Source organism: Muscardinus avellanarius (genome assembly GCF_963383645.1).
Source record: "Muscardinus avellanarius genome assembly, chromosome: 16".
In the NCBI taxonomy this organism is placed as follows: domain Eukaryota; kingdom Metazoa; phylum Chordata; class Mammalia; order Rodentia; family Gliridae; genus Muscardinus; species Muscardinus avellanarius.
This window is the reverse complement of record NC_137802.1, coordinates 31,662,302-31,685,058: the sequence shown is the minus strand read 5'-3', so window position 1 is coordinate 31,685,058 and position 22,757 is coordinate 31,662,302. Positions and strand designations below refer to the sequence as shown.

Here is a 22,757-nt window from a genome sequence, read left to right as displayed (position 1 = left end):
TTAGCTGAGGCTGTCCTTGAACTGCAAACCTCTGGTCTCTGCCTCCTGAATGCTGAGATTACAATCCTGTGCCACCAAGCCCGGCCAAAACAGTATTTTAAAGGGTATGATCTCAATATAACTTGGGACTGAATTACATTTAAGAACATGAACAGCTGGGTGTGGTGACACATGCTTGTAATTCCAGTACTTGGGAGCTGAGACAGAGAATGACAGATTTGTAGTCAGCCTCAGCTACTTAGTGAGGCCTTCTGCAACTGAGGCCCTATTTTAAAATAAAGAATAAAAAATAGGGCCGGGGGGTGGGGGGGGGAGCTCAGAGGTAGAATGTCCCTGGGCTCAGTCCTCAGTGAAGAAGAAAGAAGAAGAGAACATAGATAAAATGAAATAGATTCTAGTTACAATTAATTATAAAAGATTTTATAGGAAAAATAATCACACTTTACTGTATGTAAATGACTCAGCTTTGAAGAGTGTGTATTATAACACTGTCAACACAGATTTCAGCAAATTCTGAAATGGTTATATCAGGAAATGGGAATATGAAATGTATGCACAGAGATGATGGCTGTAAGTGGGGTGGATACAGAGGAATTCCTAAGATCCAGAAGTCCCAGTGAAAGAACAGTTTAGAGACAAAGAGGTAAATATCAAAAGCTTCATTTAAATGAGGCAAAAGAGATTGTCTCCATGAAGAAACTGGGGCTGCTGGGAGAGAAGGGTGAGGACTGCGTTCTGTTGACTCTCTGAGCTGTGCCTGAATTGACCTGGCCAACAGAATGATGTGCTTGGTGTGCTCTTCAGCTTACAGCCCAGTGAAAAGGAAAGCAAGGCAGCTGGGGGACTCTGCAGCATCTACGCAGAGACGATGAGCCCTACCCAGATGAGCACTCAGTACATCATTTCACTCTCGCCCTGCAGACACTGGCTTAAAAAGCAGTCACTTGCCAGGCGTCAAGTTTGAAGAAGTCTCTTGAAAAAACGTTCCTAAAGCAACTAACACAGATAAAATGAAAAATAATGACAGAATGATTTAAATTTGTTTTAAAAATTTCATTTAGACATCTGTTAAGGTTTTTGTTTTGCTTGAATAGAATCAATTTTTAAGACTATAATCATATGATATAAATAAACTCAAGAGAGGTTCCCAATGGGGCAAAGCTTAAATTTCCTCTGTATAGTATTTATAAGTTGGAGTCATAAAGGCTTTTTGGTTCATTTGGTCTTGTGGTTACTGGGAGTCTCACTACTTGCTGAGTTTATCTCGAACCTGTGACCCTCCTGTTTCAGTCTCCCAAGTATTGGGATTACAGGTATGTACCACCATGCCTGGCCCACATAGACTTTATAACCAACATGAGTACAGCAGAAAGATTTTTCTAAGTTTAAATCTCTATTAGACATCTAATTCCTATCTCCGAGACAAAATCATTTCACATTTTAAGAAGGAACAGTATCTTTTTAACCCCCCCCCCCCCTGCTTTTGGGTACTGGGGATGGAACCCAGGGACATTATCCCTCCAAGCAATACTCCCAGCCCTCTTTTTTATTCTTTATTTTGAAACAGGGTTGCAAAGGACCTCACTAAGTGGCTGAGGCTGTCCGTGAACCGCAATCCTCCTGTTTCAGCCTCCCAAATGCTGGGATTACATGAGTGTGCCACCACACCCAGCTTCATAAACATTTTTAAGAAACTTTTTGTAGTATTACATTATAGTTTTGGCAACTAGGTCTTACTTATTTTATTGTACACATTGATAGAACATTAGACGAAATGGTGAAAACCTATATGGCATTCAAAATTTTGTCAATTCTCAAACATTTTCTTTCCTGATTTTATGGTCTAGATTATTAGAAAAGTATTAATTTTTCTTATGTGAGCTCTTGAATCTAAGCATGCAAATATGTTCAACTTTCCCTGATTCTTTCTGGATTCACATGGTCTAACACATCACGTCCGGCTCCTAGCCCTATGCTTTGGGTGGTGGGTTGGGAGGGTACTGGGGTTTGAAACCAGGGGCACTCTACCTCTGAGCTAAATCTCCAGCCTAATTTTTATTATTTTATTTTATTTTATTTTTTGCGGGTCTGGGGATAGAACACAGGGGCATTTGACCTCCAAGCTACACCCCCTGCCCTATTTTTTTATTCTTTATTTTGAAACAGGGTCTAAGTTGCAGAGGGCCTCACTCAGTAGCTGAGGCTGGCTTTGAACCTGTGCGATCCTCCTGTCTCGGCCTCCCAAGTACTGGGATTACAAGCGTGCACCACTATGCCTGGCTCTGATTTTTATTCTGAAACAGGGTCTCACTAGGTTGATGAGAGTCTCACTACTTGCTGAGGCTGCCCTTGAACCTGTGATCTTTCTTTCTCAGCCTCCCAAATGCTAGGATTACAAGTGTGAGCCACCATGACCAGCTCGCAGTTCTATTTTATTTTATTTGAAACAGGGTCTCACTAAGTTGTGAAAGGCCTCGCTAAGTTGTTGAGGCTGGCTGTTAACCTTGGATCCTCCTATCTCAGCCTCTCAAGAACTGAGATTACAGGTGTCCATCACCATGCCTAGCATGTTTAAGTATACTTATCCAGCTTCTTTAGAAAGGTTGCCACTTGGAATTTAGCAAAATGAAAATGCAAGTAGAAGAGGAAACATTCATTTATTTACTTTCTTTTTAAGAGCAGAAAATTTGCCCTGGTTTCTGTGACCCAGATTCCTGGTCCTACTTCTGAAGAAAAGCATTCTTGCATGCAAGCTGAGTATCCTCAAATATTAGGCTTCTGGCTCTGTGGCCAACCTCCAGGAGGTTAGATTTCAAGAAAAGAGAACAGATGCAGATTTGGGTTAGTTACTTCAGGATCCTGAGCTAGAAAAGCCCCTTAACACATTGCTTTCATCATAGTAACAGCCAAATCCAGCTACACAGTAATCCTTGTTTTATTCTTCTCGCCTGAGCCAAGTTATCTGGTGACTCACTTGTCTGCTCTCTAAATTGCTACTCCCTTTGCTCAAAAAAGCAGCAGTCAACTACTGTGGCAACAAGGTAGTGGTGAACTGGCAAAGAGGCCTGGTGCACTGATACTTAAACTACTGAAGAATGTTCAGCCTCAACTACAAGTAACTTTACTGTTGCTGACTCATCATCAGTGCTAAGATCCCACACTGATGTCTAGAAGATAGAGCAATAGGATCCCACTTGTCTGGCTGAAAAGTTGATTATTTTTCTTTCAGCATTTCAAAATTATGTCTTAGTCATTCAAACTGTTCTATCATCTCAATTTCTAGATGGGCATGTGGGGAAAACTAATCTTCCTCTTTGCTGTATTTTTTTAACTGTGAGTTCGCTTTCAGTAGAAATTTTCTTTTCAGCTGAGAGTACTGATGGCTCTAAATTTTAGGAATATTTGTTAAAGGGCTACTTTCCATTTGTTTCTGCCAGGTATCCAAGGTTTTGCCAAGTGTGGACCAATTTTATCATGATTTATTGATTTGGAGATTACTGCATCTACAGAGCTGGTATAAATTTGGATATATACCATGTATGGCACAAAATGGGCCTTCTCACAAGAACTCTGCTCAGAGAGAAACTTTCTTATAATTTTCCTGGGATAGCAGAAACAGTTCCAATTCTCCATCTCAAGCTGGTCCAACCAGGGCTGTCTCTACTGTCTTTGTGAGCATTAAAACCACAACCTCTAGGGCTTACAGCTGTGCCAATATCTCATCAGGGCTGCTCCAGCTCCAGCGTAGGAGCTCACCTACTCTGCCTTAATACTGAACCCAAGAAGATTTATATTTTTCAGAGAAATTCAAGCTAGATGAAAGCTGATTGAAACTATAAACTAGTACCTGAGCATCCTAAAAAAAATTTCAACATTTTCAAGATCAAGAGACTCTTGTTAAGACAGGTATGGTGGCTCACATTTGTAACCCCAGTAATTGGAAGTCTGAGATAGGAGGACCATAGGTTTGCAGCCACCTAAGCAACTTAAAATAGGGCTGGGAGTATAGCTCAGAGGTAGAATGTCCCTGGGTTCCATCCCCAGTAAACACACACACACACACACACACACACACACACACACACACACACACACAATTGAGCTGTTCTAAGGCCCCTAAGAGGCTACTACACTTGTCATAGATATGCGCTAACAGGAACATTTAAATACAAATGACCAGGTATTTAATAGAGTTCCAGATGTTTGAGAATAAGAAATGAATAATTCTCTATGTTAATGTTTGACTTCTGTTTTTCTTAAAAACAAAACATTTCTCCACAAATTTATTGCAAACTGTATTCCCAACTAAGCTAACATAAGGATTGGTACAGGTGCTACAGTCTGGGCTACAGTTTACATGTTGACAGTGTGGGCCTCAGTGTGCTGGTGCTGAGGTGGGAGAATGGCCTAGTGAGGACATTAGCTCACTCTGGGTACTCCTCTGGAAGACACTAAGGACATTTTTCTGGGACCTACTTAATTTTTGTGAGGGGACACTGTTCTTAAAAGGCAAGACTAGCCCCATCCTTTACTCTGCCTTCCTCTCTTGCCATGGTGACCTTTCTTTCTCAGAGGTACTTCTGCTATGATGCCATCACCATGTGCTAAAGCCACGAAATAAGCAAATGTCAGCACTGTGCTCTTAGACTTCCAAAACTGTAAGCCAAATATGAATAAAACTCTTCTTTAAACGAAGCATTCAGGCTCAGGTATTTTGTTATAGTAATAAAAATCAACTACCACAGAGGGTTGTTTTACAAATAAATGAAAATTGTACTCATATGAAGTAAAACTGACCTGCAGGTTATTAAGAGGTTCCATCTTCATGACTGGGCCCAAGGTGTTGAGAGGCAGGGAGACATCAATGCTCTGGTTTGGCATCAGTGGTGTATGAATGGCCAAGGGGGTACTTGGGATAACACCAAAGCTTGGAGAGAGGATAAAGAAATCACAGAGATTAATGAAGAAGCAGGATTTAGCCACATCTTTGGGTTTCAGTGGCTTGGTATATGATTTGAAAGAAATAGTTTTTAATGCAACAAAATGTAACAAACAAGCTGAAAAGGAGAAAGGAGATGTTCATTTTCAACTTGCTATAACATTGATCATATCATAACCTCTGACTGTTCTGCATTAAACGGATTTGAGAAAGAAAAAAAAATATGCTTAAGTACAGAGCTGTTTAGCTAATGTTGTATTTCTCAAGGTTTCCGGTTTATCAAGCCGAGAGAGAGAGAGAGAGAGAGAGAGAGAGAGAGAGAGAGAGAGAGGGAGAGAGAGAGAGAGAGAGAGGGAGAGGAGTATTTTTTATATGCTTTAATGGGTGCATAATAGTTTTACATCATAATGTAAATCATGATGACAGTGACATACATGCCCAAAGCACTTGGTGCCCCCACACACACTCTGAGTATCTCTTTTTATAAATCTTTCCTTAGATAATCTTTGGAAATAAGAGCTTCCACTCTGTAAAGTACAATAAACTGATATAGTATTTCACGAGCTTGCTAACTGTCTGATCAGTCTAGAGGATTATTTACTAGTAACTCTCATTTTCTTTCTTTTTGGTTCACTTACGTAGATATACAATCACTGGGAAAGAGCTAGTCTATGTAGTGCAGAATTACTGGTTTTCTTTTCAAATGATTATGATAAATTATAGGACTAAATGGGGTCACTTTCTAAGCTTAAGGCAGGCAGTATGTATCCACTGGTTTGACTTCTCAGTGAAAACCTGTTTAGCAGTAATATAAGAATGGCAAAATGATAGGAAATCCAGCCTGAGTGTAAAGTTACATAAAAAAACAAAATATGTGGGAAGGTAGACAGTCTCAGAAACAAAAATAAAACTTTATAAAGATGGAGCTGAAGAGAAAAAGGAGGCAAGAATGAAAACAGATACAAATTTACACTGAATTTATGTGTTAGATAGCCTCAGAAAGAAAGACAGGCCTATAATATTTATAAAATAACTAAAGCATTTATATAGATAGTATCTCATTCAATTAGCAGAATGCCAAAGAAACATTTTCTTTTCCTAGATAAACTATACCTTACAGTACCAAAATGAAGTAATAAAATGATTTTGAGAATTCACATCACTCATTTAGGGTTATCATTTATAAGTCAAAAAACATTTTGCTTTATTTATTTATTTAGTTGTGGTACTGGGAGTTGAACCCAGAGGTTCCACCGCAGAGCTCCATTTCCAGCCTGCCATTCTGCTTTTTGATCTCGTTCTCATGGTCAGCAAAACTGTGCCATAAGTTACCACTGGGACAGAAACACAGCAGCAGCACAGTTGCAAGTCATTCAATTGTTCTTAGAAATTATACAGAAACAATAATAAAAATGGGAAAAATTCCCTAGAAACCTACAAATTCATTTTGTGCAAAAGTACAAGCCAAAGATTACACATCAACTCTCAAAGAATTAGTACACTTTCCTATTACTTCTACTCAATATTTATTAGAAGTCCCAATTAGTACAATGAGAAAAACAAACTCCACAGATAAAAGATTTAATTTCTTCTACAGATAAACTTCAAGGGAGGGTGGTAAAGAAGGTGAGAGGTATTGATAGATTAAGAGGGAGAGAGAGTGGGTTATCAACAGGTTGAAAGTGATATAAGATACCTAAACTGAATGTATGGGAACCTTATTGAGACCCTGTTCAGATAAAACACGTTGTACAAAAACATTAGACAACTGTGAAAAATCCAAACACCGACTGAGTATTTGATGATATTAAATATTTGATATTAAAGAATATGATATTTTTAAGAGGTTAAAGAGAAAAACAATATATAAAAAAGACAGATAAAGAAGAACCAATAATTATAAAATTGTAAACTCTAAAGAAAAAAAAATCAAAACAATGAAGAATAAAAGTTTAAACATATAAATCCTGAGCCAGGCACGGTGGTGCATACTTGTAATCCCAGCATTTGGGAGGCTGAGACAGGAGGATTGCAATTTGAGGACAGCCTCAGCTGCTACTTAGTAAGGCCTTTTGCAACTCAGTGAGACCCTATTGCAAAATTAAGAATAAAAAATAGGGCTGGGAGTGTAGCTTGGAGGTAGAATGACCCTGGATTCCAACCCCAATACCTCAAAACAACAACAAAAATATATATCCCAAAAGATTTCCTGAAATAAAAGACTTAGATGTATGAATGGAGAGGGTACATCTTATTCCAGGAAAAAACTGACCAAGACCAGTCAATACCACGAATATCCTAGGTAAAATTCTGGAACTTTAAAACTTCGGGCAAGGCAGGCATGGTGGTGCATACTTAAAATCTTAGCATTCAGAAGGTGGTTCGTAGATAGCCTCAGCTACTTGGCAAGGCCCTTCACAACTCAGTGAGACCCTGTTTCAAATAATAAAAATAGCCGGGCGTGGTGGCGCACGCTTGTAATCCCCGCGCTTGGGAGGCAGAGACAAGAGGATTGCACAGGTTCAAAGCCAGCCACGCTGGCTTAAGAGACCCTGTTTCCAAAAATAAAATAGGTCTGGGAGTGTAGCCCGAAGGTAGAAGGGCTTCCAGGAACCCCAGTACCAAAAATGAATGAATGAATGAATGAATGAATGAATGAACAAACAAAAATACTGTCGGGTGTGGTGGCGCATGCTTATAATCCCCACACTTGGGAGGTAGAGACAGGAGGATCACGCAGGTTCAAAGCCAGCCGTGCTGGCTTAGGAGACCCTGTTTCCCAATAAAAATATAAAAATAGGTATAGGAGAGTAGCCTGGAGGTAGAAGGCCCCTGGGTTCCATCCCCAGTACCACCAAAACAGAAACAAAAATAAAATAAAACTAAAAAATAGGACTGGGGGGTATAGTTCAGAGGTACAATGCCCCAGGGGTTCCATCCCAAGTACCATGAAACAACAACAATAACAAACAAACAAACAAACAAACAAACATTTCAGGCAGCCTGACAAAATGAAACATTTATATAGAGAAAAATCAAGCTGGCAACTGATTTTTCCACAGAAACATACAAAGAGCATCAGGACAAAACACTTATTTTCAAGTATAGCACTCGTAGTGTTGTCATTGTTTCATTGTCAACACTGTGAGTATTGACAATGTAAGAAAATCCAAGGAGTATTGTTAGAGCCCTGTGTGTGTGTGTGTGTGTGTGTGTGTGTGTGTGTGTGTGTGTGTGTGTTTTGTGGTACTGGAGGTGGAACCAAGGGGCATTCTGCCTCTGAGCAACACCCTCAGCCCTATTTTTTATTCTTCATTTTGAAACAGGGTCACAATGAGTTTGCAAAGAGATCCTCCTGTCTCAGCCTCCCAAATACTGGATTTACAAGCATGCACCAGCATGCCCGGCTGTTTTTTTTGGTTTTTTTTTTTTCCTTTTGCAGTACTGGGGATGGAACCCAGGGGCATTCTATCTTTGAGCTACACCTCCAGCCTTATTTTTATTCTTTATTTTCAAACAGGGTCTCACTAAGTTGTGGAGGACCTCACTGAGTAACTGAAGCTGGCTGTGAACCCACATCCTCCTGTCTCAGCCTCCCAAGTACTGGGATTACAAGTGTGTGCCACCATGCCCAGCTCATGAGACCTTCTTGAGGAACCTAGTAAAGATATCCAAGAAATGACAGTGGACAAGTAGACACTCAAATAAAAGGATAATTAGGAAGCACAAATTAAAGATTAAAAAAAGGGGGTAAAAGCAAAAGAATAGAATGTAGAAATGATACACTTTATAAAGCTAAGAGGAAAAGGAGTCAATGGATTGAAAGTAGAATATATTCTCAGCCTTATCCGTCATAGCTAGGGGTGGGGGTGGGGGGTCAATGATGACAAGTTGTAGAAGTTTAAGCACAATACAGCTGGGTACAGTGGTACACACTTGTAAAACCATCTACCTGGGAGGCTGAGGTAGTAGGACTACAAGTCTGAAGCTATCTTGGGCAACTTAGCAAGACCCTGCCTAAAAATTTTAAAAAGGATGGGGACAGATGGGGATAGCCAGGCGTGGTGGTGCACGCTTGTAATCCCAGCACTTGGGAGGCTGAGACAGGAGGATCGCACAGGTTTGAAGCCAGCCTCAGCTACTTAGTGAGGCTCTCAGCAACTAGTGAGACCCTGTTTCCAAATAAAGTATAAAATAGGTCTGGGAGTATAGCCTGGAGGTAGAAAAGCCCCTGGGTTTCACCCCCAGTACCACAAAAAAAAAAAAAAGGATGATGATGTGGCTTAATGGTAGAGGGATTGCCTAGCACACACATGGTACTGAGTTCAATTGCCAGTATTTCCCCAAACCAATCAAAACTTCAGTTAAGATAATGAGGGAGGATAAACTAGAAGTTACCACAGAAAACCAGTACACTATACTATATATAAAAAGATGCGAGTGAAGCCAGGCGTGGTGGCGCATGCTTGTAATCCCAGCATCCGGGAGGCTGAGGCCGGAGGATCCAAGTTCGTGGACAGCCTCAGCTACATAATGAGGCCCTCTGCAACTCTGTGAGACCCTGTTTCAAAATAAAGAATAAAAAAATAGGGCAGGGGGTGTAGCTCGGAGGTCGAATGCCTATGGGTTCTATCCCCAGACCCGCAAAAAAAAAAAAAAAAAAAAAAGATGCGAGTGAGATTATTTATTATAAACAAATAAGAGAACAAAAATATAAACCTTTCTATGTATCATAACTTTTTAAAAGGGCAAAGAGTAGAGATGAATGTAGGCAATGCAGATTTCCTCTATTAGATTCCCCAGTGGCCTTCGCCTTTAGCAGGCCAGCTCCCCCAAAGTAAAAATATGACAAGTCTTAATAGAAAGAAACACAAGCCTTCTAAGTACTTAAATTATTTCTTTCATCTATCTATCTATCTATCTATCTATCTATCTATCTATCTATTTTGCAATACTGGGGATTGAATCCAGGAACATTCTACCTCTGGGCTATACTTCCAGCTCTATTTTTTATTTTGAAACAGGATCTCATTAAGTTGCAGAGGGCCTCATTAAGTAGCTGAAGCTGGCCATGAACCTGCAATATTACTCTCAGCCTTCTAAGTACTGGAATTACAAGAACACTTGTCTTTTGTTTGTTTGTTTGTTTTTAATGGTACTGGGGTTTGAACCCATTGGTACTGTACTTCCGAGTTATTTCCATGCCCAACTTTTACTAAAATGATTTCTAAATGTGCAAAACTAGCCAGGCATTGTGGTGCATGCCTGTAATTCCAGTACTTGAGAGGCTGAGACAGGAGGACCGTAGCTTTGAGGCCAGCCTCAGCAACTTAGTGAGACCTTGTTTCAAAATAAAATAATAAAATAGAGCTGCGGGTATAGCTTAGGGTAGAATGTCCCTGGGTTCTATTCCTAGCAGCACCAAAAAGTGTTAAACTCAAATCCACTCTAGAAAGTTTTTCTAAATGATTACAAATAAACCAGTCATTGATGCAAACTGTCATTGACAATTATATCAAATCTGCTATTATGGGCCGGGCGTGGTGGCGCATGCTTGTAATCCCCGCAATTGGGAGGCTGAGACAGGATGATCACACAGGTTGAAGCCAGCCTCAGCTACTTAGTGAGGCTCTCAGCAACTTAATGAGACCCTGCTTCCAAATCAAGTATAAAATAGGTCTGGGAGTATAGCCCGGAGGTAGAAAGCCCCTGGGTTCCACCCCCAGTACCACCAAAAAAAAAAAAAAAAAAAAAAAAAATCTGCTGTGATGGTCCAATTAGTATCCCAGTTATAAGCAAGGCTGATTGAATAGACCCATTCTTGAAGTCTATCAGCCAGTTTTCTGAACTATAAAATTTAATAAAAATGACTGATATTTCAGAAGACATCAACATTTTACTTTTTAATGTTCTGTTCCCTATTAAGGTAGAGAATTCATTGCTAAGAACCTATATGTGGTTAATTGGTTAACATGTCTACTAACTAGCATATATATCTCCAAACCTTTAGCCTTTACTGCAGGTAGCCAGACCTGAAACACAGTATAAAGGCCAAGGGAACATATCAGATTTATCTTAATGCTATTCTTTTTTAACAAAGGTAAAATTAGGATTTCATTTTCTTAGGCAGTTATGGTGATTTTTATAGCATAAATATCAAGTCAATGTGAAAGACTCTGGATATAGTAAAATTTTCTGAAATTTAGAATCATTCTCAAATATATATATATATATATATTTTTTTTTCTTTCTTTCTTTCTTTTTTTTCTTTTTCAGTACTGGGAATGGAACCCAGGGCCGCTCTACCTCCAAGCTACACTCCCAGCTCTAATTTTTATTCTTTATTTTGAAACAGAGTCTGAGTTGCAAAGGGCTTCACTAAGTAGCTGAGGCTGGCTGTGAACTGTGAACTGCAATCCTCCTGTCTCAGCCTCCCGAATGCTGGGATTACAAGCATATGCCACCACGCCCAGCTTAGCCTCTATATGTCTGACTCCAACCAAACGTATTAATTTTTTCCAAAATATGAACTTCAGGCCGCAGGTCTGTTTGGTTCACTACTCTAGCCCTAGCACCTAGAAATCTCTGGTCATTCCATATGAATGGGTTTCTCCCACAATTTCTCCAGGGTCTCCAGAGTTGAAGCTGAAAAATGAATAGAGTTGCAGGAGTCAGGGCTCACTCTGCTTTCAGGATCTGCTGCCCTGTGAGTTCTTACCCATCAAAAATGGAACATCCTCTTACTGGATACAAGGTACACCATCGTCTCAACAGCATGCTAGGAACTCTTATTTCTTACCTATTCTTGTTAAACTGGATTGCAAAGTCTGTCATATGTTGCAGAGCTTTATTGGTGAAGTTCATTTCCATATAGATGTGCCCTTGGCGGTGAGTAAATGTTCCTGAGATCTCCAAACCTTTAGCCTTTACTGCAGGTAGCCAGACCTGAAACACAGTACAAAGGCCAAGGGAACTGAATAAGATTTATCTTAATGCTATTTCTTTTTTAACAAAGGTGAAATTAGGATTTCATTTTCTTAGGCAGTTATGGCGATTTTTATTGCATAAATATCAAGTCAATGTGAAAGACTCTGGATATAGTAAAATTTTCTGAAATTTTAGAATCATTCTCAAATTATTTTTAAGACTCCTTCCTCCTTCCCCTAAAAAGTCTACAGGTAATGATGTCTGTTTCTCTATCTTCTGCTCAACTTGAACATTTTACTGTTTTTTTTTTTTTTTTTTTTTTTCAGTACTGGGAATGGAAATGAGGGGCATTCTACCTCCAAGCTACATCCCCAACTCTATTTTATTCTTTATTTTGAAATGAGGGCTCATTGAGTTGCAAAGGGCCTTACTAAGTAGTTGAGGCTGGTCTCAAACTGCAATCCTCTTTTCTCAGCCTCTCAAATGCTGGGATTACAAGTATGCACCACCATGCCCAGCCATTTTACTGTTTTTGAATTCCAAATACATGATTTAAATAAAAGAAAAATTCTGATGAGTATAACCTGTCAAAGTATTTTCATTACTGCCAGCAATCTCTTTAAGGGCAGACACAATGTCTTACATATATTTTTAACTTGTGCTATATTTCTGATAAACAGTAAATACTTGGATGTTGTTTAAATAATCTGAATGCCTTTTACCCACCCTTGGCCCCAGAACCAGGTATTCCTGGCCTGTGCCAGTAAAAATATTAAAAAAAATTCCAGAAAACTCCTGAGCTGTTCTAACCACCTAAGACAGAAAAACAAAGAGTTTATGGGTGGTGAATAAAAGGAGGGAGGGGTATAGAAGAAGAAATAAGCATCCAGAAGATATAATTTTTCATTTAATCAAAGAGTCAAAGAACAATAAAACAATATTCAATGAAGGAAGATATGAAGAACCTAGCAGTCTTATATTTTGTTGGTGGGAAAGTAAATTGATGCTACCTTTTTGGAAGACAAGTCAGTAATATCTGTTTGAAAATGTTAACTGATCAAGACAATTAGTTTGCCCTATATACTTAAAAAATATACCCGGATATGCATATAGCAAGGATGTTCACTCCAATATCCTAACATCATCATCCACAAAGAGTATGTGTGGGGGGAGGGCTGCAGTAATATGGCCATTCAAAAGAATACGAGTGAAAAGACAAAGTATAAAACAGTATATCCCATTAACAAAGTATTTTCAAAGGATGCAAATATACAGATATACCCTGATCTTTCTTTTTTTTTTTTTCTTCAGTGTTGGGGATTGAACTGAGGGCCTACATGTGCTAGGCAAAGGCTCTACCAAAGAGCTACATTCCCAGCCCTTTCTATTTCTTTTGAAAGGACACAAAAGAAAGTTAACAGTGGCTATATATGGGGAAGCAGGGACAAAGAGTTAATTTACTGTCTTTATTTATATAGTATTTATATTGGTCACTTGTAGGTATTGCTTTTATGGTAGTATATAAGTACTTTTGACAATTTTCTAATTAATATGGTCTATTGAGATAATATACAATGAAGTAGACCTTACAGCAAAGATATTAAGTTGTGCGGAAACACTATAGCTGTTTTCAGGCATAAGTTTGGTTATTCTCTTGCAAAGGCTGTATGTACACAGCTACAATTCTTGGAATGGACAACTAATCTATATATCTATAAAAGGCATCCCCATAGGAGTCAGATGAGCAGGCAGAGAAAGCAGGAAGCAAGCAGCTATGCTAGTCTTCAGAAAAGCAAGATTATATACACAAAATTGAGCATAGCCTGGCTAGTACCTTTGTCAAAGTTTAAAGGAGCTTCATTTCCAGGAAGATTCCCCATCCTGAATTTTAATCTAAGTCACATCAAGTATGGCCAAGACTATAGGAGCTCCAATGACATAATGTATCAGTACCCTAAAGAGGTGTACTTACACCCATGAAAAGCAAATTTGAGCAACATACTCTAGAATCCATATGTAATTCCAATGAGGAGAGGAGAACAGAAGAAGCAACTTCTTACCTCTCTATAGTAGTCTTTACTTGCTGATGTATTGTACAGCAGATTCACTACACTGTTGACAAACTAGACAATATTCCTTTTCTTTCTTTTTTTATGGCCTGGGGATGGAATCCAGGGGCATTTAACCTCCGAGCTACACTCCCTGTCCTATTTATTATTCTTTATTTTGAAACAGGGTCTCACTAAGTAGCTGAGGCTGTCCGCGAATCATGATCCCCCGGTCTCATCCTCCCGAATGCTAGGACTACAAGCGTGCACCACCATACCCAGCTTCAAACTAGACAATATTTCTAAACATGAGAAAAACACTAAAGTATTTAATATTTTCAGTTTTAAGTCTAATTATAAACATGCTTAAAGAAGATGCTAATTGTACTTCCTACAGTTAAATTTGAAGCCATCTTTCAGCTTCCTTGTAAATCCATCATAACAAGGGCCAAACCTTCAATTTATTACTCAAGGAAGTAATACATATGTTATAACATGGGTTTTATCCATCAAGGAAGTATTTCTATGCTCTTTACTTACAGCCTTAGGAGCCACATATCCACCAGGTGCCATGCCTATCCCTGTGGAGAGTTCAAAGAGGTCATTCAGACCACTGCTGACCACTGCAGGAGTAGGTGAAGGAGCGAAGGTTGCAGGCACTGATGATGGGATGAAGGACTGTCCCACCTGCAGGGAAAAAAGGGAGAGGGAAGATCAGGAAGAACAGATTAACAGTTCTTAAAGCACTAGCATTTATTTTTAGCAGTGTTGACAAACCAGTAAGAAAACACCATAATTACAATATTCTTAGGCATCAAATTAGTACCCTCTTTGTCTTTTGTAGTCATCAAGGTATTTTTTTCATCACTGATAAACACATACATCCTTCAGATGCTTTATGAAGACAGAGTACGCAGTAAGATACAGAAACACAGTAATCCAAGATTTTGTCTGCCAATTTTAGCTTCCATGATTCTGTGCAAAAGGCCTACAGATACCCTAACAAAGGGGTAGTTTATTTATACAGAAAGAGGGAAAAGCATCCAACTAAAACAGCAGTTCTATGTCTACTTGGGTTCAGACAAGTCTTACTTCCTCACTTAGGCATAAATATCTAGTAGGGAACTCTCCTCAGGGAGATGGTATTCACACTCCCAAACTAACTCATTAATGAGGAGAGTCTCACTCTGAGTCCAGCAGACTTTCTCAAGTTCTTTCTAGATGACACCAGGGAATAAGAGCATGCATTCTCCAGTCAAGATAGGAGGTTCCATTTCCTTGAGCTCTTTAATGTCAGAAACACAAAGATCTCTATAGACACAAGAGCATCAATCTCTAAAGACATCCCTAGACCACATGTGAAGCATGACCCCAAAGATTCCAAGTAACCCTATACTACTTTCTACTCCTCATATACTACTTGGAGGTTTTGGTGTGCAGTGCTAGACAGCAGCAGTGGCTGGTCAGATAATGTGTGCAAAGGAAAGGCTTCAATCAGGGAGCAGTGCTTCCCATGGTGAAAAAAATGGATGGCACTTACTGCCGGACTTCCTCCAATGCCCCCGCCAAGGTCACTGCCAAGCTGAAAGAGAGAAAGGAGAGAGAGGAGAGAGAGGTAGAGTTCATTTAGCTAAGTACTGGATGCCCGTAATAGAATCTGCAAATTGCTCTATCAAGTTGCTGGAAACACATGCCATTCAACTTGTCTCCCAAAGACTAAGGAAATTTTTAGATTGCAAAGAAATATGTTGTAGGGGAACCAAGTGGTTGTAGTGATGGGGTGTGGCCATTTTGAGAAAATCTGGAAGGATGGAACTGGGACATCTCAGGGATGTTTCAGATCCATTCTTTCCACCAGGATATATAGGCACACACCCTAACAAGATTTAAGGAGTTTGCATATCCCAAGAAGCTCTCTTCCCAAGCAACAATATTTTGAAAATATTTTCTTTAAAAAGAAATTTAAATGGAGGGAGAAAGAAAAGAAAAGAAAGACTAAAATACGCTTTGATCTATAAAACCTGCTACCTTAATGAGATGTTGGGAACCAAATGAATATTGAGCTGCAATTTCAAGCCTCAAATATTACAGGTAGAACAAAAGTGATTTTTAGAATTTAAAATGTTCCTAAGAAAGAAAACAGTTGGGACAGAAAGACATCCTACCTGGGCAGCAGTGGGGAGGCATGCAATGGTTTAAATTTCTTTTATAGTCAATACAAATAAGGGAAATGCTGCGATTTATTTGGAGATTATTTAAAGGATGCTAAGTGTTAGAAAATTAGGCTAACTGAATTAGCTGGCTGACAGGATAATAACTCCACATAGTCTGAGTCCTGCCTTTTTTTCCCTCAGAGCTCTGATATAGTTCACCCTGAAGTTAGTCTTTCATGACATAAACATTAAAGAAGAACTGAAGCTGAAAATAGCTGGCCTGTAAGAAATATAAAACATGCATATATAACAGCTCATGGCATTGTTTACATAGCAAAATTTTCTTTTTCCCCTAGTTCCACATTTGTTTCCTCCCCAGTCCTTCTATGAATCTACAACACCTTTAAATCATCAAATGCCTTGTCTGCTCTCAAACAGACACAAAGTCTTAAAGCTTTCCTTTATTGTCTCTCATTTAGTGATAGGAGTTTGAAGATCACTGTGCTAAGGTTGTGGTAAAAAATAAAATTAAAATGCATCTTCAGGATTTGGAAGAGGATGTATTTATCTTTTCTATGGACTGATAGTATATAAAATGTTATTTTCAAAACCTAAAAATCAACCTACACTAATAAATAGTGAGACTGGCCAGATTTTTTGGGAACTATCCTAACTTCAGTCTGTCAGTGTAATAAATTTCCTCTTTTTCACCCTAAAAAAAAAAAAAAAATGAAATAGTAAGGCTAAGCTGGGCATGATGGTGCAGCTGTAATCACAGTACTTGGGAGGCTGAGATAGGAGGATTGCAGGTTCAAGACCAGCCTCAGCAAGTAGTATGCCTCACATCAACCTAACGAGGCCCTGTTTCAAAATAAAAGTAAAACAGGGCTGGGGGTGTAGCTCAGAGGTAGAATGCCCCTGGGTTCCATCCCTAGTGTGTGTCTGTCTGTCTGTCTGTCTCTCTCTCTCTCTTTCTTTCTCTCTCTCTCTCTCTCTCTCTCTCTCTCTCTCTCTCACACACACACACACACACACACACACACACACACACACACACACACGTAGAGGCCAATGACAAAATTCTGTTCCCGGACTAAGAGAATAACCTTCAACAGGCACTTAATAACAAGTATGCTCTGCACTAAACTAAAGAGCACTCCAAACAACAGAGCTTACACTGCCAAAATCTGGTTCTAGAGACTACTAAATGGTTAGACGTGGGATGAAAGTAATATAAATGCATAAAGTGGTCATCACAAGCAAGAGTTTGAATAACTGGAAAAGCATGAAAGCAAACAGAAGAGACGCTACGCATCTGTTTTCTCCCTGGTTCTAGAGTAGCACATATCTACAGCATGACACCAAATGCTTACACAACACTTCCCGCATGCCAGGCCTGCAGGCTGCAAGGCAACAGGGGCTGTACCAGGTAAGGATGAGGCTTTGCAAACTGCCGAGAGAAACAAAACGTGAAGACACAACCACAAAGATTACACTCAAGCAAAAAGAGGAAGCTCAGAAGGGATGAACCTCCTTTTGGCTGAAGGATAATGCAGAAAAGCTTCAAAGAAGTGGTGGTGGAGGATAATAGGAGAAACTATAAAAAGCAAAATGGAGGAAGAATAGTCCTCAATTAGCATGAACAAAAACTGTAAAAGTAGGGGTAGAAGCATATCAGGAAGAATAAGTAGACCAATTACACTGGAGCACACAGTGAGATTGTTTTATTAAAGAGTTATACTAAGCCGGGCGTGGTGGCGCACGCTTGTAATCCCCGCGCTTGGGAGGCAGAGACAGGAGGATCGCGCAGGTTCGAAGCCAGCCGTGCTGGCTTAGGAGACCCTGTTTCCAAAAATAAAATAGGTCTGGAAGTGTAGTCCGGAGATAGACGGGCTTCCAGGAACCCCAGTACTACCAAAAAAAAAAAAAAAAAGTTATACTAAATAAGTTTGTAAAGGGAAGCCAGGCACGTGGGCACACACTTGTAATCTCAGCATTCGGGAGGCTGGAGGACTGCAGTTCCTGGACAGCCTCAGCTACTTAGTGAGGCCCTTCACAACTCAGTGGGATCCTGTGTCAAAAAATATAAAGACTTTTTATATATATATGGGGGTGTGGCTCGAAGGTAGAATGCCCCTGGGTTTCATCCCCAGTACCGAAAAAAAAAAAAAAAAAAAAAAAAGTTTGTAAAGGCAGTCTAATTTGGGGAAGTCTTTAATTCTCCTTAAAAATTGTGTGTGTGAACGGAGGTTGAACCCAGGAGCATTGTACCTCCAAGCTACACCTCCAGTCCTTTTTATGTTTATTCTTTTGTTTTGAAAGAGTCTCACTAGGTTGCTAGGAGGTCTCACCAGGCCACCTGGAAGTCTCTCAGACTAAGATTGAAAAAGCAGTCTAACTTGGGAGGTCTTTAATTTCCACTTTAAAAAAATCTGGAGGTTTCTTAGACTAAGATTCAAACATTCTTTCTTTCTCTTCTTCCAGACAGCCTCAGCAACACAGGGAGACTCAGCAACCTGGTGAGACCCTACTTCAAAACACAAGTAAAAAGGACTGGGGGCATAGATCAGAAATTGAAAGCCCCTGAGTTTAATACCCAGGAACAAAGACTACAGAAGAGACTTAAAGAAAGGGAAACTGAGGTGTGTGTGTGTGTGTGTGTGTGTGTGTGTGTGTGTGTGTGTATGTGTGTGTGTATGTGTGTGTGTATGTGGTGCTGGGTATGGAACCTACCTTTAAGCTACACCCCTAGCCTGATTTTTTATTCCTTATTTTGAAACAGGGTCTCACTAAGTTGTGGAGTGCCTCACTAAGTAGCTGAGGCTGTCCGCAAACCCGGATCCTCCTGTCTCAGCCTTCCAAGTACTGCGGAGGCTGGTGTGCCACCACGCTCAGCAAAAACTGAATATTTTAAAGGGTATGATCTCAATTTAAGTTGGGACCAAATTACACTTAAGAACCTGCAATGCTTCTCTCTCTCTCTGCCTCCCAAGTACTGAGATTAAAGATATGTGTCCTTGTGCCCAGCATTACTATTTCAATTATATGCCAGTAACTATGATTTTCAACCTTAGATACACAATGGAAATCAACTGCTTGTTTGTGCGGTATGCAGGGGTGGCACTGCAGAAAATGCTATCAGCCAGAGGCAGTGGCACATGTCTGTGGTCTCAGCTACTCAGGAGGCTGAGGTAGGAGCATATCATAAGCTCAGGAGTTTAAGACCGGCCTGGGCAACGTAGCAAAACTCCATTTCAAAAAAATAAGAAGGTAGCCAGGCATGGTGGCGCACGATTGTAATCCCAGCACTTGGGATGCCGAGACAGGAGGATTGCACAGGTTCAAAGCCAGCCTCAGCTACTCAGTGAGATCCTGTTTCCAAATAAAGTATAAAACAGGTCTGGGAGCATAGCCCGGAGGTAGAAAAACCCCTGGGTTCTACCCCCGGTACAAAAAAAAAAAAAAAAAAAAAAGTTAAAAAGTGTTATATTGCCTGAGTCTTTTCCTGAGGAAAAAAAAGGGATTATATCCTGAGGAATGCAGTGTGGGCATCAGAATTTTAAGAAGCACTCCTAGCATTTAGGAGGCTGAGACAAGAGGACTGAGCAGGTTCAAAGCCAGCCTCAGCTACTTAGTGAGGCCCTTTGCAACTCAGTGAGACCCTGTTTCAAAATAAAGAATAAAAAAAATAGGACTTCCAGGAAGATGGCGACCGAAAAAAGCAGGGCCTAAGAGCCCCGCTAACAACTAATCTCCATTACCACAAAATCAGCGCCTTTCATAGCCAGAAAACACCATCACCAGAGAAACAAAAAAATCACCAGGCTCCAGAGAGGAAGGAGACTCAGAACAAAGCTCAGAGCCACAGACGAGATACACCGGCCTCACGCCTGAGGACGCGGCAGCAGCGCCTTACTGCCGGTGGCAGCAGCGAGTTCACCGGACGCCTACAGCAAGCCGAGGTGAGCCGCTGTGGAACAGCCGGGCGGGATTTTTCGGCACAGGAAGCATCTAAAGCTCCCAGTGGCTGAGCTTAGCACACACTGCAGGGACTCAGAGAGGAGCTCAAAAACAGAGAACAAATACGCCAGCCTCACGGCCGAGGGTGTGGCAGCGGCGCCATATTGCCGCCGGCGGCAGCAGCAGCAAACTCACCGAGTCCACTACAGCTCCATCTGCGCACTCAACAACAGTGAGTCAAATTGCGGGCCCGAGAGGAGAAATCCCAGTACTGCATTCCCAGGGACTTGACCCAGTGGGGAAGTGGCGGTGGCAGAGATATCACACCATAGGAGAACGCCCAACCCGGCACCCTCCATAGTCTAAAGCAGCCTCTATCGACTCCCTGGGTCTGAAACTCTGTGATACAACCCAGAAAAGGAGTAGTGGGGTCTGAGATACCATAGACTCGAGATCCAGAGCACCTTAAGTGAAGTCATAGAGACCCAAGGGAAGAACCCAGAGAAGGCACAAACTTCCGAAATCATGGGAAAGAGGAATAACAATGGAGCAATGAATGCCCACAACCCCAAAACATCAGAACCCGATAAAACAGAAATTCAGAGATTTCTAGAAGATCAAATCAGGAAAATAACTGTAGAAATAATAGAGGTGTTTCAAAAAGAATTCAGACAGAGCCAAAAAGAGATAAAGGATGCAATTAATGAAGTAAAGGCCTCAATTCAAAGTACAAACAACCGATTAGACCACATGGAGAATAGAATCTTGCTCTTAGAAGATGATCAATCCAAAAATGAACGCACAGTTTCTAATCTAGAAAAAAATATCTGACAGCAGGAATCTGACATTGAAGAAATATGGGCCCATTTTAAGAGAGCTAACCTAAGAATAATTGGAATAGAGGAGGGAAAAGAAAGTGAAACCAAAGGGATCAACAATCTCTTCAAGGAAGTAATAGCAGAAAATTTTCCAAACATAGAGCAAGAGGTCGATACACAGGTCCAGGAAACTTATAGAACTCCCTTTAGACAGGATCAGAGAAGAGGATCCCCACACCACATAATCGTCAAAATGACCAATGTGGAAGCCAAGCAGAGAATCTTAAAGGCAACAAAAACAAAGGGCCAAGTGACATTCAGAGGCAAACCGATTAGAATCACTCCAGACTTCCCAAACAAAGTCATGAGAGCCAGAAGGGCTTGGAGTAACATATTCCAAACTCTGAAAGAAAACAACTTCCAGCCAAAAATTTCCTACCCAGCAAAACTTTCTATAAAATTAGATGGGAAAATAAGAAGCTTCCATGACAAACAGAAACTGAAGGAATTTATGTCTTTAAAACCAGCGCTAGAGAAAATACTCAAAGAGATTAACCACAAAAAAAAAAAAATAGGTAACACACATCAGAACCAGAGAAACAAGATTTTTCATCCAACAGACAACTAAGATTAGTTATCTGTGGAGATTCATTACTTATGTTAGTCTTTTACCTATCTCTAAAGGGTATTGTTTGCTTTTATTGTTAATTCTTAGGAATTCTAGTTGGAATATTAATATACCTTCAGATATAGCATTTAGAAATATTTTATCCCATTCTATCAGTAACTTTTAACTCTTGTTTACATTGTCTTTGGATATACAATTTTTTTTTAAAGGGAGTTTGTATACTCTTCTGTTGCCTGTGCCATTGAAATCATATCCAAGAAATCACTGCCAATTTCAATGTTGTGAGGTTTTATGACCCAGATTTTCTTCTAAAAGTTTATAGTCTTAAGATTTATATTTAGGTCTTTTATCTATTTTGAGTTAATATTCGTATATGGTATTAGGTAAGGGTCCAATTTTATTCTTTTTCATGTAATTATTATTTTTCAACAATATTTAGTTAAAAGATTATTATTTCCCCCACCAAATGTTCGTGGAAACCTTGTCAAAAATAACTTGACAATATAGGGAAGAATTTATCTCTAGGCTTTTATTTAACTCCAATGGTTTATATATCTGCCTTTAGAACAGTACTACACTGTTTCAATTATTGTAGCTTTATATGGTTTGAAATCAGAAAATATATATCTTCTAGCTTTGTTCTTTTTGGAGATTGTTTTGGGTATCTAGAGTCCATATTCTATATTAGGATAGATATTTTTTCTGAAAAATAAATATATAAATGTATGATAGTTTCACCTAAAAAAATATTCTCTGGTAAGAAAGAAAGTAAAAAGAAATATTGAAATGTTATCTTTAAGTTATCAAAAGCTTGGTATCATACAAATGGAAATGTTCTGTGAGATTATCATTGTTAATTTTGGATAAATTGCTGTAATACTAGAGGTCAACCACTAAGCCAAGCATGGGAAGGAGGGATGGGGAGGGAATGGGGTGGGGATCGGGTGGGGGCTGACTGGGCGATGTGTGCATGTATGTCTACAAAAGTTTGTATCCCACTATGATGTATGAATACAGTGCACCAATAAAAAATTTAAAAAAAAATAGGGCTGAGGGTGTCTCTCAGAGGTAGAATGCCCCTGGTTTCCATCCTCAGTACCACACACAGACACACACACACGCACACACACACACACACACACACACACACACACACACACACACACACAAAAAAAAAAAAAAAAAAAAAAAAAAAAGCTCTCCTAGTTCTTTCTAATGTACAGACAAGGTTGAAAACACTGTATTAGAGAAGTAATTATTATTTAGGGTCAGATAAGGTTCATC

The 22,757-nt window shown here is 39.8% G+C and overlaps 1 protein-coding gene across 2 annotated transcripts in view; it reads right to left on the bottom strand.

Annotated features, from left to right (window-relative positions):
* AP2B1 (adaptor related protein complex 2 subunit beta 1) overlaps window positions 1-22,757 on the bottom strand; it is a gene marked incomplete at both ends in the record, with an annotated part of 129,502 nt that overhangs the window by 37,720 nt on the left and 69,025 nt on the right. The window contains 4 exons of one of the 2 annotated variants that reach the window (XM_080713694.1): window positions 4,798-4,927; window positions 11,739-11,884; window positions 14,455-14,601; window positions 15,455-15,496. In XM_080713694.1, the coding sequence (XP_080569820.1) occupies window positions 4,798-4,927; window positions 11,739-11,884; window positions 14,455-14,601; window positions 15,455-15,496 (465 nt within the window). The remainder of the gene's footprint in view (window positions 1-4,797; window positions 4,928-11,738; window positions 11,885-14,454; window positions 14,602-15,454; window positions 15,497-22,757) is intronic. The other variant, XM_080713695.1, reaches the window with a different exon arrangement.